General features: G+C 50.3%; 3 protein-coding genes across 3 annotated transcripts; 1 reads left to right on the top strand and 2 right to left on the bottom strand.

Annotated features, from left to right (window-relative positions):
• Positions 1-1,827: 1,827 nt before the first annotated feature.
• Positions 1,828-4,526, bottom strand: LOC135814391 (heat shock cognate 71 kDa protein-like). The gene has a single exon (XM_065327500.1). It carries the CDS (start codon positions 4,151-4,153, stop codon positions 2,249-2,251), a length of 1,905 nt encoding a protein of 634 aa, XP_065183572.1. The 5' UTR covers positions 4,154-4,526; the 3' UTR covers positions 1,828-2,248.
• Positions 4,527-4,816: 290 nt separating this feature from the next.
• LOC135814392 (uncharacterized) lies at positions 4,817-9,187 on the top strand. Its single transcript, XM_065327501.1, has 6 exons — positions 4,817-5,181; positions 5,931-6,179; positions 6,482-6,654; positions 7,041-7,245; positions 7,776-7,900; positions 8,589-9,187. Exons 1-6 carry the CDS (start codon positions 5,013-5,015, stop codon positions 8,826-8,828), a joined length of 1,161 nt encoding a protein of 386 aa, XP_065183573.1. The 5' UTR covers positions 4,817-5,012; the 3' UTR covers positions 8,829-9,187.
• LOC135814390 (mucin-19-like) lies at positions 8,840-17,203 on the bottom strand. The gene is made up of 4 exons (XM_065327499.1): positions 14,810-17,203; positions 14,248-14,310; positions 9,840-13,021; positions 8,840-9,486 (listed from the first exon to the last, which is right to left on the bottom strand). Exons 1-4 carry the CDS (start codon positions 16,000-16,002, stop codon positions 9,443-9,445), a joined length of 4,482 nt encoding a protein of 1,493 aa, XP_065183571.1. The 5' UTR covers positions 16,003-17,203; the 3' UTR covers positions 8,840-9,442.

Raw genomic sequence — 17,203 nt, forward strand, 5'->3', positions numbered from 1 at the left:
GAAATGCTGGACAATATTCTTTCTGATAAAAAATACAGGATACAGCTTCCGCACACGGACCGTCGGTGCACAGGGCTAGTAGGTCAGTCCGCATTTGCTTCAGTCACACGCTATGCCTATGCCAGGCTATGGAGTAGCTGGAGCTAGCACCTGCATGCACCGGCGCCAGACTGGCCCAGCCGGTGCCTGACGTGATCGTTCATAAAGCGCTACGCACTGCATAGCATTGCATGCAGCTAGATCTACCCTCGAGCCCCGTAGTCGTAGAGTACTACTCGTAGGTCCTGTCACCATGGTCACTGTGTCAGTACTGACTGCACCGACGCGACTGTATCGACCTCGACGACGACATGTCCTGTAAAATGCAGGCAAGCGGCATGATATCAGCCGGCTACAGTCTAGACATAACCATGATAACAGTCGTGTTGTGTGTAGAGTAGACTACGTGTGATGAAGCGTTCTCACGGGTGTTTGCAGTGCATGAACTCTGGCCAGTCGTTCCCGTACGCAAAATGCGTACGCATTTGGATCTACCGTACATTTCCTCGTGTTTTGGGCGAATCTGAGCGGTACGACGCTGTCGAATTGGGCCTGAATTTGCCCTGAACCAGCCGCTATCGAAGTAAAATTAGGTGTTTTGAAGGCCACACGGGAACACTGTGGCCATGTCTTCGTTCCGGCCTGCGTCGTTTGTTTGAAAATCGGAGTGTTTTTGAGCTCGTAGTTCGTCTTCGTTGTGGAATGGCCGTGCGTACATTCTCCTTGGAATTACCAAAGTCACACCCCCGTTTATTACATTACTAGGAGTTTTGCCGGCAGCCACGATAGTTTTTATCCCTGCTTCCATACGTCCTTTCATTGAACAGCCAAACGAAACTTTGTGGCGCGCCTTAGTTTTTTGTGGCGCGGGGGTCTCAAGTTTGTCACTTCGAGTTCTACACAACGATCACATCAACACCTCAAAGGACCAAAAAAACCAAGTGAGCAAGTATTTCAACCTTGCGATTCTGCCTGGCCTACTCTGAAGATGGAGACTTCTACTCGGTAGCACATACTCGTATCAATAAGCTGGGAGGGAGAGCGTGGCGAGTAAAATGTTGGGATGAAAAGAGCCACATTCTCTCTCGGAAAAGGTCGTCGTTCCTACACTGGCTACACACTTGCTTTACCCAGCTCTGCAGAAGGCAAGATTTTGCATGCACGTGCGAGATTCGCATCCGCCACGCACATAGGCAGAGTCGAAATTTTTGTACTCTCGGATTTGCCGCCATCTTGACGAGTGGCCACTGCGAAACACCCGTGTTCTCTCCCATACATACTCACGTTCTGCATTTCCTGCTCGAAGTCCCCCCCCCCCCCCCTCCTCTTGGAGGCAAATCATGCGGCCACTTGTAGGCTTGATCAGTAGACAGTAGTAGGCACAACATTTCACTGCAATGCATGTTTTTGGCTTTGCCAGCTCTCCTGATGGTCATGTGCTTTTCAAGCAAATAAAAAAATCAAACAATGTCACTGAGGAAAAGGCAGGGAGTGTCATTATCGCAACTAAAGTATCGTATCGTCTCTAACATTTAACACCTGCACATGTTTCGTGAACAGTCGCCAATCATGACACAGCAATCTGTTTCAGCAATTGAAACATGACTGTATAACTTCTGGTTACGTTGGTGGACAGTTAGTCATAACTCGTAACATGTTGTCCTTCTTCTTTTCATAACGTGTGATACAACAAACTAACTCTCCTTCTCTGTGCGCTCTAAAGCCGAACATTGCTACCCTCGGTACGCTAGCCATTACTCACACCAGCAATTTCAAACAACGAAGGGGTCATGGGTAAAAAATGTCCATGGTACCTTTCACAGTTTTATTGATATTCATAAAGTGTGGGGAGAAAAATGAGACAGAAAATACAATCATGATTACTGTACTTGGTCGGATCAAGAAAAGCACACCGTAGGTATAGGTATACTTAGTTTTAAACAAATTAATTCATAACTGTAGGAGTCAAGCTTTGAAACGAAACATGGCAAGTAATGCGTTGAGATGCAACGCTTTTTCCAAGCTGAAAACTTAGAACTATGATCACAAAGAAAAGGAAATCACTTCAAAGTTCAAACAAGCTTAAAAAAGATCTGCTTTGCACGGCATGTCTGTCATCAGCACTAGCTCAAAAACATTTCCAGCAACAATCAAGGGAAGAGTGCTGAGTTCTACAAATTGTTCAATTCCAACTGTGTGGTGCATGGGGTCAGTCAACTTCTTCCACTTTCGGGCCATTGCAAGACCCTCCTGCTGAGCATCCATTGCCACTGTTGCCACCGTGCAGTTTGGCCATGATGGGTGAGCACAGCTGCTGCAAGTCGCTCAAGCGATGCTCAAGCTCCTCTTTTGCAGCAAGCTGATTCTTGTCAAGCCAGTCAAGAACGTCTTGAGTTGCACTCTTCACCTTCTCAACTTCATCAGTGTTCAGCTTTGAAGCACCGTCTGTTACCGCTGAGCGGACATTGAACGCATAGCTCTCCAGTTGGTTCCGAGAGGCAATTCGCTCTCTCTGATCTTCGTCAGCTTGCTTGAACTGTTCAGCCTCGTCTACCATTCGTTCAATATCAGCCTTGCTCAACCGGCCCTTCTCGTTTGTGATCCGAATGTCACTGGAGCGACCGCTGCTCTGATCTTTTGCTGTGACGTGTAGAATACCGTTGGCATCAATGTCAAAGCTAACGTCGATCTTTGGTACTCCACGAGGTGCAGGTGGCATGCCGCTCAGCTCAAAGCGACCCAGCAAGTGGTTGTCCTTGGTCATGGCTCGCTCACCCTCGTACACCTGCACAGTGACACCTGGCTGATTGTCGGAATACGTAGTGAAAGTCTCGCCAGCACGAGTTGGGATTGTCGTGTTGCGTTTGATGAGTGTTGTCATCACGCCTCCGGCTGTCTCGATTCCTAGCGATAGCGGTGCAACATCGAGGAGGACCACTGAATCCACTCGCTCATCCTTCACCCCAGACAGGATAGCCGCTTGAACAGCAGCACCATAAGCAACAGCTTCATCTGGGTTGATTCCCTTGTTCAGCTCCTTGCCATTGAAGTAGTCCTGAAGCAGTTTCTGGATCTTGGGAATACGCGTTGATCCACCAACCAGCACGACTTCGTGGATCTCAGACTTTCCCATCTTGGCATCGTTCAGTGCTCTCTCTACTGGTTCCAGGGTTGAGCGGAACAAGTCAGAACACAGCTCCTCGAATCTTGCACGAGTGATCTTGCTGTAGAAGTCAATGCCACGATACAGAGAATCAATTTCCACACTGGCATCGGTGCTGCTCGACAGAGTTCGCTTGGCTCGCTCGCATGCTGTCCTCAGTCGGCGCAGGGCACGTGCATCGCCAGACAAGTCTTGCTTGTGCTTGCGCTTGAACTCAGCAACAAAGTGCTCCACCAGTCTGTTGTCAAAGTCCTCGCCACCCAAGTGTGTGTCACCGGCAGTTGACTTTACAGCAAATAAGCCATTGTCAATGGATAGGATGGAGACATCAAACGTGCCACCGCCAAGGTCATACACCAGCACGTTCTGTTCAGAAGACATACGCTTGTCCAATCCGTATGCCAATGCTGCAGCTGTCGGCTCATTGATGATGCGAAGGACATTCAGTCCAGCGATGCGACCAGCATCTTTTGTTGCCTGGCGTTGCGAGTCGTTGAAGTACGCTGGCACCGTGACCACTGCATCAGTCACACCAGTTCCAAGATATGCCTCCGCAGTCTCCTTCATTTTACTCAGCACCATAGAGCTCACTTCCTCCGGTGACAGCACTTTGTTCTCTCCCTGATATTCAACTTGCAGTTTTGGCTGGCCGTTCACGTTGATCACTTGGAATGGCCAATGCTTCATGTCCTTCTGAACTGCAGTATCGGTGAACTGACGACCAATCAATCGTTTGGCATCAAATATCGTGTTCTTGGGATTGCGCGCCACTTGATCCTTTGCTGCATCGCCTATCAAACGTTCCGTATCCGAGAAGGCAACATAGCTGGGTGTGGTGCGATTGCCCTGGCTGTTGGCCAGGATCTCCACCTTGCCGTGCTGATAGACACCAACGCACGAGTAAGTCGTGCCCAGGTCGATTCCAATCGCAGTCTTGCTGTTGGCCTTCATTTTCACCACGGTACAGAGTAGCTCTCACAGCACAGGAGTCCACTGACAAAATCTAGAAACTAGCTTGCACTCTCTTGGTCTTCAAGACAACTTTCACAAATCAGTCCCCGTCTGCTTCCTCTCTACCGGTATACCGTATCTTGATTCCACTAGCAGCAAATGTCCAAGCACCTTCTGCTCCGTTCGACGAGTCTCGCGGCGGGCTAACTAACTGAAGGGGCAAATCCACGCCTTCTGCTCTGAAAGCAAGTCTCACTTCGGATGAACCGTTCTGGCCTCGCCATGGCTGGTCGCTGGCCTTTATCCTCAGCTTAGCCGGCAGTCTAGAACCTGTTAGACTCGCAACGAAGAGACTTGTCTCTTCGCAAAGTTTCGTAGAAGAAACCAACATGATCCAAATATTTCCAGAAAACAACAAAAAGTTCTAGAAAAAAGTTCCCATCGGATCACGTGTACACTTGCAGCAGTCTTCAAACTCTTCATCACGTGCGAGAAGGACGATCAGCTGATTGGTACGTCATCAACGGAGGCTATCACTATCAGATCATGTCGAGACTGGATCCGAGACGGCGAGAGAGAGCTCCACAAAGACAACAACACGTAAAGATCTGCGAACTGTCCATGTAAAAATGGATGACTATGAAGTATGATGATGACAGGGTCTGCTCACTCTCACCGGAGTCCGGCGAAGCAAGCCAGTCCGATTCCCGCTAAATCAGTAAATGGGCCTTATCATAATCATACCTTTTCGATAATGATTGAGGTAGAGCGTGCTTTGAGAATTGTGAATAGTGCACACCGGTAGCAGCTCCTACACTCTACACTACACAGTCTACAGCCCTTTGCGGAGTGAATAACTATGGCGGCCACTTCTCGCTTCGAATTCGCAACAGCTACTCGCATCGTGTTCGGTAGCAACACAGCCGAGAAGGAGCTAAGATCCATAGTGGATTCGCTGGGTATAACGAGACCTATCGTGGTCACAGGAACTGCCAAGCGTTACATGGGAGTTTTGAAATTATTGCCAGGTGAGCGAAAAGATCGGAGCAGAACGAGATGTACTAATGATTACTTGATGACATGAGACTACAGTACATTGTATTGAAGAGTTCGTTAGTACTATGAGTGCACTGATCCGCAGTCACAGGGCACTATGTGGATCTCAATACCTGCTCACACAGTCACAGATACGATTCAAACGTTTCCCTGTGCCTGTGGCATTCATCACCGGGAATCATTGAATGCAGTCATGTTCTGTACAGTTATGATGAATGGGCATTGTCATCCACCAGCCCCACTCTACACATGTCTGAATACTAGTGGATATGGTGCAGTGATCAGAAACAATAATGGATTTAGGGATGTGCGTGCTGCACCATGGCGTTATTATTAGCTTGGGAATAAAACCAGTGTTCCGCGTTATACTTTACGATCCACTTCAATCAAATGGAATTCCCACAGCAAGAATACCGTATTTCCTCAAATAATTGATGGATAAAAACACAAGAGAGATTGGAAGCTGTGTCGCAACTCTGTGATGGATAAATTAAAATATTAATTAGCCCAGCACCGAAAATACGCTCCGAGGTTAAGTATTGGAGTTACACGAGTGAGTGTAGAACCGAGGTACAGGTCCCCGTCTGGTCATGGTATTCATGTATGTACAAACAGAAGGACAAACACAGTTGTTGTGTATTGAATCGATCATCAAACGAAAAGTGATTTTTCATGTATGTATGACTTACTATGTATGTTCTTGCTGCTTTTTCTCGTGTAGCCCACGAGGTGTTTGAAGTGCACGGTGAGCCGACCGTGGACGTGGCCACAGCCGGAACGGAGCAAGCAGTAACGAAAGACTGTAATGGTGTCATAGCTATTGGCGGAGGGTCGGTGCTGGATGTTGGGAAAGTGATCGCTGCTCTAATTACCAACGGTGGTGAGCCACTGGATTACATGGAAGTGGTTGGCAAGGGTCAGAAGATTACAAAGCCGTCAGCACCGTTTGTTGCCGTGCCAACAACAGCAGGCAAGTGGGTGCACATGTCTGTAAAGTACTATTAATTTTATCATGTTGGAGATTGGAAAAATGTGTAATTCCACTTATCTCACCCTTTGGCCTACAGTACTATCGGCCGCCGAAGAACTGGGGGGGGGGGGTTAGCCTCCTAGCCTAGACCGTTCCTATTTTTCATGCATTGCAGTCTGTGCACAGTTGTGTATGCTTGATGACATTCTAGCGCTGGCCATTCTTCAGCTCCCAACAGTACTATGCTCTTCAATGAACTTCTCTGACATACCACCCATCTGTGACCTATTTGATTTCTTTAGGAACGGGTGCGGAGGTGACTCGCAATGGTGTGCTGTGTTCGCCTGAGCACCGCGTCAAAGCCAGCATCCGTGCTGCCACGATGCTGCCCAATGTGGCGCTGGTAGACCCGACTCTTGCCCTGTCCCTGCCACCTGCTGCCACGGCTAGCACGGGTCTGGACGCGTTCACACAGGTAATTGGGCAACACCGTCAGCCAGCAGTGCTGATGACGTAGAGCAGAACACATGGTTGTGTACTTGGTGTACTCAAGTACAGTCAGACGTATGTGTGTTCGATTATCCGGTTCCCTCGCCTATCCGGATATTTCTGCAGCGATCTGGAAAGCAGCCCAGTATTTAGCTCACACTCCGTGACAGTGCGATGTACTGGCTATGTTGGTATGCTGGTCATACACACTATCCTGTACTCTTGAGGACTGATCTCACTGACTGATCACACAGCAAGGGCTCTGCATGCCAGTACTGCTGTATAATGCAGTTACAGGCGGCTGAGGTGATCATGCTTGAAAATTGTATCCGAGGAGAAAGGCCACGAATGACTTTGCTTGTCTTGCTGCAGTGCCTGGAACCATTCATCTCCTGCCTGGCCAATCCACTAACCGACGCCATTGCAAAGGAGGGCCTGCGCCACGGCGCCAAGAGTTTGCTGCGTGCTGTACGGCAGGGTGACGATATCACTGCCAGGGAGGGCATGGCGCTGTGCAGCCTGTTTGGTGGACTGGCACTGGCCAATGCTAAGCTCGGAGCTGTACACGGATTTGCAGGTGAGACCATGAGCTGATCAAGAGCAACAGTCATGCATTTACAAATACGTACCGTGTGGACTGTGCTTTGAAGTATTACAAAACAGTACGTGATTAAAGAGCTATGATTGTCTCCATGTAGATTATTAGTACATGATTAATTTAGTGATAAAGAACCATCAAGTGGCTAAAATCAACGATCAGGTAACAGTGCAATGTACTGTCTTGGAATGTCTGAGGATTCGTTGGCTGTCAGGCCAGTTCCATTTTTCACTTGTAGTTGCACTGGCTGGGCCTCAGTAATCATTATCCATGACTGTGTGGTTATTGTATGTCGTGCCAGAAATGCAGGCATGCGTGCCTTTATGGCCAGAATACGTTACAGATTTTTCTTTGCTCTGTGCATTGTATGCTTCCTTGTGATCAAATGCCCAATGCGCGGCTTGCCTAGCCCATGTACATGTGTACTCTTTCCTTGATTGCTCACTTGTGCAAACCCATGCATACCTGTCGTTTGCGTCTGCGTGTGTCACGGTGCACACAAACACTAGGCGTACTGGGAGGTTGGTGTCCCGGTGCACCTCACGGTGCGATTTGCGCCGTGCTTCTGCCGCACGTGATCGCCGTCAACGCCGACGCTCTCAAGAAACGAGCTCCTGGCAGCCCTCTCCTGGCGGTAAGTAGTCTGAGCCCAGCACCTGTGTGGGAAGACTCACACAGTCATATGGTTTGATGGTAGTTTGAAGTTTGAACCCAGCAGTTTACAATGTACATTAGTAACATTGTCATAATTATGTCATAATACTTGTAATAGTGCACAGTGTAGACACAGCAGTATTGATAAGCATGGGACTGATGTAATGGGAGTGGAAATGTTGATTTGTCAACAGGTTCTCGCAAGACGATATTGATAACTCTAGACTCATGCTTCATCGGCATGTGCTTGATACGCTATCTCTCTCTCTCTCTCTCTCTCTCTCTCTCTCTCTCTCTCTCTCTCTCTCTCTCTCTCTCTCTCTCTCTCTCTCTCTCTCTCTCTCTCTCTCTCTCTCTCTCTCTCTCTCTCTCTCTCTCTCTCTCTCTCTCTCTCCTCTCTCTCTCTCTCTCTCTCTCTCTCTCTCTCTCTCTCTCTCTCTCTCTCTCTCTCTCTCTCTCTCTCTCTCTCTCTCTCTCTCTCTCTCTCTCTCTCTCTCTCTCTCTCTCTCTCTCTCTCTCTCTCTCTCTCTTTGACATGGATTTTGAGCAATAACGTTGCAAAGAAACTGGCTTCTGCATGCAATGCTACAGTGTGTATGCACACTTTTGAGCTTTACTATAGAGGTGATTGTTGATGGCTGTTTAACTTAAATTATATCCTTGCACAGCGGTACGATGAAGTGGCACGCATCATCACAGAGCGTTCCAATGCAACATGCGAGGATGGTGTAAAGTGGATCATTGATCTTTGCACCGAGCTAGATGTGCCCAAGCTATCGACGTACGGCCTCAAGGAAGAGGATATCCCGACAGTCGTTGAAAAAGCAGCCAAGTCGTCCAGCATGAAGGGCAACTCATTGCTTCTCACCACTGACGAACTGAGTGATATTCTACGGAAAGCACTTTAAAACTCCACCTATTACACAGTATAATATTTCACTGGCAAATTTAGCAATCAAATGGCAATGCAATTATTCACAAATTGTCACTAGACATCTGAGAAGAATTACTGTTGTACGATCAGAAAATACTTTAAAAGATTTGTATAGATCTTGTGACTATAGTCCTATCTTTATCTAAAGACAGTTATCAATAGCTATCAATAGCAGCACATTATTGCTGCAATGCAGCAGCAGGGTGGGTATGCCACAGTCTTCATGTAGAAAATTGCTCAAGCGCCCATCTTCCCGTGCATCACTTATCTCTCATTATCCTCTCGTGCAAACAAACATTGTTAAAAAAAAATCAAAATCAGTCGCCTACAGGATACGGGAAAATCTGGCTGTATTGTGCTGAAGATGAGTGGTAGCATAATCAAATGTGTACTATCAACTGTGCTATAATTATAAACGGAAGAGTAGGCTGGAAGATACTTTCTTTCAAGAAACCGGCATAGGTAACACATTGGCAGCACCCGCTTTACCACTTCACACACTTCAGGGCTTGAACAGTGGACAGTGTGCATCATGCGGGTTACTAGTACTGTATGTCGCACTCAAATCCACTACGGCTTGTGACTTGACTAGTTTGTTGGAGCCGAGGTCAGTGACTTCTGACTGGTGGAGGCTGAGCAAAAGCAAACAAGACAATCACACAATCATTCAGCAACTTGAATTATCCATTTCTACTAATACCGTTATGAAGAACTCAAGACCCCGAGGAGACCCCGAGGATGGTGACTACGAGGTGTTGACAGCGCAGCATGCAAACTTTTTTTCGCTCTCCGAGCATGTCCACCAGGTCTAGCAGTATAGGAACCTTCGAGTATGTTCTTCACCAGGTCTAGCAGTATAGGAAGTTGGAACCTTCGAGTTTGAAATTCCAATACATGATGTAATCTTGAGGCACGGATTGATCGAATAAATTCGAATAATGGAATATTCCTTACATCCCTATAAAATACAGTAATAATCCCGTACCTGTACGTTTACGTATGGCAAGCGGTCTTCCAGCAGACACGGGCATGTCAGTTACTGTGTCCAAGCTTCCACCCATGGGCTGTGGAGGTCGAGTTCCCGAGACCGGAGGAGGCTGACGTGGGCCACTGAGGGACAGGCGCTCGTACGATGAATCTCGTGTCAAGGGTTTCCGGGCTGATGCTTGGCCGCTATCTGTTCCCGCTGATGTGCCAGCAGCAGCAGCAGCAGCAGCAGCAGTAGAACTGGTTGTCGTGGTGACATGAGAATATGCACTGTCAACACCACGCTGACCAGTTGCCGGTGACGACGGCGGTGTCTCCCACCAACTTGAGCCTGACGTGCTGGCAGCAGCGCCGTTGCCAGCGGATGCCGACGGTTTGAAGCTGTTTCCATCGGCCAGTATGGGCGCGGAGGCCTGCTCTGCAGACTTTCCTTTCCTCGTGACCGGTGATGGTGATCCGGTGTCATTGCTTACGGTCACAGCAAACTTCTTGTTTTTTGCTGATTGGCCGGCATCACTGTTACTCGCAGCAGCATTGTTTACTGGCAAGGATGCGTTTTTTCCGTTTGTGTTTGTCTTAGCACCCCTGGGCTTGGTTGCGGGCCTCCCTGATTTGGACGGCGATGACTTAGCCCCACTGGCGGCGTCGGGGTTGGAGAGCTCCGAACCCGGAGGAAGAGTGGCTGAAGTACGTGCCAGGGTAGGCGGACGAGCGCCGTCTGTGTGAACCGATTTAGACATCAGGTGAAACGGTCGTTGCCGACCTGAGACTGTCGGTGGAGGGATGGGTGCACGCTCATCGGGTGGGCCCTGCGGATCACTCAGCTGAAGAGAGTCATACGGTGTGTCTTGCTCGGGCACGCTGGCCGACTTGGTCAAAAGCGCTCCGAACAAATCCGGGTTCTCCAACAGTGCCTCTAAGTTGGCTACATCAATGGAAAGACTTGACGTGGAGTCCAGTCTGTTCTTCTTCATTTTCTCATTACGCACATTGCCACCGTCATCATCAATGCTGCTTCTGCCGGTTTGATTTCCACCTGCTGAATCCTCTAGAATTCCATCATAGAACGAAGTAGCGGCAGCACCATCACTACCGGTCTCTCCACTACCGTAGGACAATGGTTGTTCGTAGCCAGTTCGAGACAGTGGGGCGACCGGCGGGGAATTCTTGGCTTCTTGTGCCAGCTTCATAGCGAAGATTTCGGTCGGACGTACGGCATTTGCGTCTGAGTAGAGAGGTGGTTGCTGCTCCTGTCCTGAGCTTGCAGTAGTAGACGCAGGCAGTTGTGTACCCATTTGAAACTCAACCGGCTCTTCGTAGGCATCTTCATTTCGCTGTGCAGAGTCTTTCCGCCGTGCTTGAAAATGTGCACTGAGATCCACGGGATCCTCGTATCCTGGTCGGGTTGCACTGACTGCTGATGAGGATAATTCCGATGCAATCGTAGGTTGGGGCTGACTTTGTGTGATGGATGGAAAGTCTAGTGGCTGGTCGTAGTGTCCATGCTCAGGTTTCGGCCTGTCCTTGTCTTTTGCCGATTCCCGGGCCAGCCTGGCAGCAAACATGGCTGTGGGTCGCAGACTGTCCACGTCACTGTAGGAGTCCGTTCTGCCCCGGTCATCAGAGATGGCAGCGGTACCGCTAGCAGGAGGCAGCGAGCTTTGGGAAGACTGGACATTCTGATGATTCTGTTGTAATACGGACGGCCGGCGCACCACGGCGTGTTCGCCGCTGGGTGAGAGGGCCAGCATGGAGTGCATAGAAACATCTTCATACGCCTCGGGTGGCAACACCGAAGTTCCTATTGCCTTGTCAGGCGCAGGTGCATTGCTGGCCGTTGAATTTGACTGTAAAACACCAAACTCCAGGGGTTCGCAATACCCCTCTCTCGTATACGATGATGATGGTGGTGGAGGGGTTGGTGCCGTGTTGGGAGGGGGTGGAAATGCTACGTCTGGTGGTGGCGGATCACAATCAACACCATCATCTGCATTCTCATCAAATAGCTCAGGTGGTGGCGGAGGAAGATCACCGTCAAGTTCTTCTGCTGGTGGTGGGGGTGGTAGGTCCTCCACTGGTGGAGGCAAATCAGCATCTGGCTGTGGGTCCACTGGCTCTTCCACAGCATTTTTCTCCTTGAGAACGGTGTCATAGAGCACATCGTTGCCACTAGATGGTGGAGACAATACCACTGCTGCTGATGTGGGGGGATAAGCGGAGTTAGCCTCTGTCTGCGCCACATCATCATACAGGGGTTCAGCGCTGTAACTGGACAGGGATGAAGGCACACTGCTGCTATCTAGCGAGGCAGCACGGGCAGGCTGAGATGAAAGATAAGGTTTCTTGATCACAATATCATCGTAGTCGCTAGCTACCGATGAGGAGCGACTATCCACGGACCCACTTCGAAGTAGGTTAGTGGGTTCGTTCAATCTGCTGGAAGTTGGCAGTGGATCTAGGGGCGACCTGACGGGTGATTTGACAGGTGACTTAAGACCTGGGTCCGGCATTTCCTCATAGATTGCTGGACGCTGCTCGACGCGATACTTCTGTGGTGACTTGGCCGGTGATGTTGCCCTATCGCCTGGCGGTGGTTGTGGTGCACGCTCTCGTGCAATTTTCAACTGGGCTATGGGAACTGCTTCCCAGACGTCATTAGCTGCGCTAGGCTCTGACTTGGACTTTGCACTGGCGGCCTGCAGTTTTACAGTGATTTGTGGCATTGCGGTGGCATTGCCGGTGGCGTACGGCGAAATCGACTCAGGCTCGTTCAGATGTGGTGGCGGTGTTGCTGCAGAAATCGAGGTGCTTGGAGTACAGATGTCGGCTATGCAGTCGTACGCGTTTTCATTCTCGGCAGCTGCATTAGCTGCAGCTCTTGCCGCTGGTATAACCGGGGTGCCTAGAGCTTTCTCTGCTGCCGGCGCCGGCATCTCCAGGGCATCATTGCCGCTATAGCACTTGACCGGGACTGGCGGCGGGGCAGGATCTTCATCGTCATCGTCATTGACAGCGGCTACTAAACCGTTCAAGTGTGGAGGATTGGCGTGTGGAGACACGGGTCTGGGCGTCATCGGTGAGCTCGTGGAAGCTGCCCTAGGTCTCTCCACTCCAGGACTACCATTTGCAACCTGGCCGTCAGCAGGTGATAATCGAATAAGACGTGGCTTGCCGGCAAGCCTGCACAGGAGCAGAAAGCAACATGAGAGCATTTGACGGATAGTGGCACGAGTAACTATTTTAGCCTGGGCGACAGAGAGGGTCATGGAGCAGCATTTATAAAAGAGCATAGCCCGGGCCGATATCTGGGCACTATACATGCCTGAGTATACATGCCGCTTGGCTATGCATGACTGACTTTACATGCCTGATGTCAACCTACAGCAGTATCACTCTACTGGATGACAACATTGGCAGCAGAATTACATTTCTGGGCATGCTATGAACCAGTCGGCCTACCCGGGGGGGGGGGGGGGGGGAGGGGGGGGGAGGGGGGGGGGCATCCTCACAGGGGCGCATTATCACAGGGACATCACCACCACTGGGACATCACCACAGGGGCATCACCACTAGGGCATCACAAATACAGTCAGACCTCGCTTATCCGGTCCTCTTTTATCGGGATCCCTCGCCATCCGGAAGAAAATCACTGGTTACCGATTTACAGCATATGCCATGCATACATACAGGGTGTGTGTTCGATTTTCTGGTTCCCTCGCCTATTCGGATATTTTCGTGGAAAACGGATGTGTGCGGTTATGCGAGGTCTGACTGTACCCAATACTTGTAAGCAGGTAAACTACTGAGTAAGCAACCCCCGTTGCATGTTTGGTTTTGAAAGGCACCTGGCATTGAACAAGCAGTCCCCCGCCTTCAAAGATAGCAGTCAAACTACCAGTGAGTGACAATCAAACTCCCAGTGATATTCTGTCCTGGTATGGGACCCCGGAGTGCATGCAGTATGGCAAGCCTGCAATCCCCACAGCACTACAGGTACAAGTATACATGTACTCAGCCCAGTCATGTTTGGTGTACTAGTACTTGCTAGTTGAACTACAAACAAAGCCCCAGTGCTGAGCTGAAGCTACTACAAGTAGTAACCAGCATACTACGGCAGTACAGTACTGTCAGCCGCCGAAGAACTGAGAGGTCAGCCTCCTAGCCTAGGCCGTTCCTATTTTCATGTATTACATTATATTCACAGTTGAGTCACCGTGTATACATTGGTATGCTGTGCTTGATGAAATTCTAGCCTGGCCGTTCTCCGGCGCTACCCGGCACTACTGTACATAGGGTAGGCATCGTTTATGCATAGTCCCATCGTGTATGCATAGTCCCTGAGTAGCTAAAGCATGCTATGGTACAGTGGCAGTACAGCACGGTAACGGCATTTAGCACTCCCTTACGCGTCTCCGATCCGTGCAACGTTGATGCCGTTGCGCTTCATCGCCACTTTCAGCTCGTCCGGCCTGCGGCACAAACATACCGGAGCATAGCTTTCATGTAACAGTCATCATGGTCATGATGAACTTCAACTTGTGCATAACGTTAGCCATACAAGCACACATGCATGAACGCCTAACCAGTAACAACTGTATGCCAAAAATATATGCTAATACATCTTGTAGTATTGTTATGCGTATGGGCTGTAGCAACGGCTACACCATGGCAACTTGCGTATGCACTTGACTATCATACTCATTTACAAAGTACGGGAACTACCAGTCTTCACCGGTACAGTTCAGACTAGTACACAGTGTGACATGAAGTAGGCTGAGGAAGATTGTGTCTGATGAGTTTCGACGTGTTATCTTGCGTTTGACTTACCGGTTGTATGGCTCAGTCCCAGTCGCTAGACTGTGCCCTGCTGGCCGAAAAATACGAATTTATTTTCCTGTCCCGCACCCCTCCCCACTGCCCGGGAACACCCCTGCATCATGTACAAGTACCGCTATGCATCCGACTTACTTGTGTGTGTAGATGCGCAGGTCCTGATGTTCACACAGTGCCCGCCTCACCTCCGGTATGTCAGTAATCACCTCGGCACCGGGTGGCGCGGTGCTCTGCTTGGCCAGAGTGCCGTACTGGACTGCATTCTGCTGCAGGCGCAGCTCTGCAACGCGCATCTGAAACACTTCTGTGCAGTCGGCCATTCCGCACTCGAAGAGCAGAGTCTTGAAGGCCGAGCGCATCAGCAGCTGCGGCTGCTTAACACTCCACGTGTCGCTCGGCGCCATCACGTCCTTCTGACGCAGAAGGCTCAGCGCAGTCGAGCACAGCAGGTTTGTGTGCTGCATGCGCAGAGCGTACGCTTGGCGGAAACTGATCGGGGGAGTGGGTGCACCGCCTAGACCTTGTGCAATGTGGGCAATGTAGCAGAATGCAGGGTCGATGCAGATCTTGAAGCGCGACGAAGAGAAGAACACGGCAATGTCGTTGATTGCCGCACCGTACTTCTGCTTGACACCTTTGCTGGCGCCACTGTCCGCATTGCTGAAGAAGCGCACCAGACTGAAGCCTTCGCCGAGGCGCTCCTGAATAGCCTGCGGTAGCGCATCGCACTTTGATAAGACCACAGTGAACGGTTTGCGTTTCGGCACCTTCTTCACACACTCCACAAGAAGGTCCAGCTGAGCCTGCCGATGATCAGCCTGTGCGGTGGGATCCATAACAAATATGTATCCATCTAGGCCGCGCTTGTGAAAGTCTTCAGGGAACTTTATCTGCTTGTCCTGGTTAGCAGAAGCTCCAATCAGCGACTTATTGTGGTACTGGACTCTTCCCGGTGATTTGATTTTCTCCACCAAAGCCCTCTGAGCATAGTGTTTGCTGTTTCGGAACGGAGCCATACTTGACTCATCAATGAATGTCGTGTGCTCTACAACATTCACCCGAAGCTCCGTCTCAGCGTTCGGATAGGCCATTGAGACACGGCCGAAGAACAGAAAGTGCTCTCCATTCACCTCTGGCTGGCGAAATAGCGATGAGCTGAGGACGGAGCTGTGGTCCGATCCCAAGCGATCGAACTGATCGGCATCGGGTTGGCAAAAACGTGAGCACAAACATGACTTGCCGACACCCACACTGCCTTGTCGACCACTCAGACCCAGCACGGACACAAAGCACTTGACCAGGTACTTGGGGCCTTGCTCCTCACTCATGATGATGTCGTCTCCGTCACTGATCACACCGCCGCTGGCAACAACCGCCGGCGCTGGCCTTTTCTGCCCAGCACACAAACCAATCAACAACACTGCTCCGAGACACGATGCTCGTGCAGCACTTGAACGAGCCCAACACGCAGGTACCGCTCCTCTTACAGTTCCTGTGGCTGTGCGCTCTGATCTGCCGGGCCAACCTCCCCCGCGCTCTGTCGCAACAGAGACTAGACGTCGATCGACTGTGCAACTGGCACTGGCTCAAATTTCAGCCGCTGTCCCGGACGAACGGACGATGCGATGGTCGTCCCAGTACAGTGCGTTGACCAGCACTGAGCGGATAGTAGCGTAGGCTAGGCTCGTAGATTTGCCGGTGTTCAGGGCGTGAGAGCTGCGTGGTTTTACAAACGAGCAAAGCCCGACCCGAATATTACTCTTGATACGAGACTCTGTGCTTGGATTGGTTCAAACTCCAAGGCAAAGAAGGGTGGGTTCCAGCGTCCCTAGAAGAAGCAACTCCAACTTATTTGCGTTATGACGATGTCTTCGTAGCCAAACAGATAGTCCGAGGCAGACTGTCACTCAGTGCGGCGGTGGTGCTCGGAACTGACTGAAGGTGCTGATTACTTCGCTCGGGTCGTGAGCAATGGGCCGGCTAAAACCATGCGACGGCTGGTGAGGTGTAGCAGCTACATGACAAGCAGCGATCGAGCTGAGCAATCCGACATCGACGAATCGCGTGGACATGTGCGCCAGAAGATCATCGATCGATCTATTCTAGGAGTTTTGGCAACTAGTGCCCCGGACTAGCTAGCTGGACCTACACTACTCGTCTACAGCCGTACAGACTCAATGCCATTTGCCAGCACATCGACGAGCTCCCGGCACTCTACTGCTAGTGCCGCTACGGCCGGATCAGTCAAGGGGCTGTGTGTTCCTCCACAAGGACCACATGACCATAACGAATGGGAAAACACGTCAAGTGAAGACGTCGTGGTCTGTCGGACACGTCGCAGGGCTGCTGCTGCTGTGCTGTCCTGTTGTTACGGACCGGATTCGAAGCTTGACACAACATTGACGCAGTGCATGCCGGTGGCTGGAGTCTGTCTGTAGACTCAGTACTGTCTGTAGAGTGTAGTACAAGTCATGTAGTGAGATCGAGTGTGAATGACTTATGTCACCATTGCCATTGGTCACAGAGACA

Source organism: Sycon ciliatum, chromosome 4, assembly GCF_964019385.1.
Source record: "Sycon ciliatum chromosome 4, ocSycCili1.1, whole genome shotgun sequence".
Taxonomy (NCBI): Eukaryota; Metazoa; Porifera; class Calcarea; order Leucosolenida; family Sycettidae; genus Sycon; species Sycon ciliatum.

Coding starts and splice junctions, on each gene's coding strand:
- LOC135814391 (XM_065327500.1), bottom strand. CDS start 4,153: ATGAAGGCCAACAGCAAGACTGCGATTGGAATCGACCTGGGCACGACT.
- LOC135814392 (XM_065327501.1), top strand. CDS start 5,013: ATGGCGGCCACTTCTCGCTTCGAATTCGCAACAGCTACTCGCATCGTG. Junction 5,182..5,930: donor AGTTTTGAAATTATTGCCAG/GTGAGCGAAAAG, acceptor TTTCTCGTGTAG/CCCACGAGGTGTTTGAAGTG. Junction 6,180..6,481: donor TGCCGTGCCAACAACAGCAG/GCAAGTGGGTGC, acceptor TGATTTCTTTAG/GAACGGGTGCGGAGGTGACT.
- LOC135814390 (XM_065327499.1), bottom strand. CDS start 16,002: ATGAGTGAGGAGCAAGGCCCCAAGTACCTGGTCAAGTGCTTTGTGTCC. Junction 14,311..14,809: donor CTGCGCATCTACACACACAA/GTAAGTCGGATG, acceptor TTTGTGCCGCAG/GCCGGACGAGCTGAAAGTGG. Junction 9,487..9,839: donor TGCCATACGTAAACGTACAG/GTACGGGATTAT, acceptor GCTTTTGCTCAG/CCTCCACCAGTCAGAAGTCA.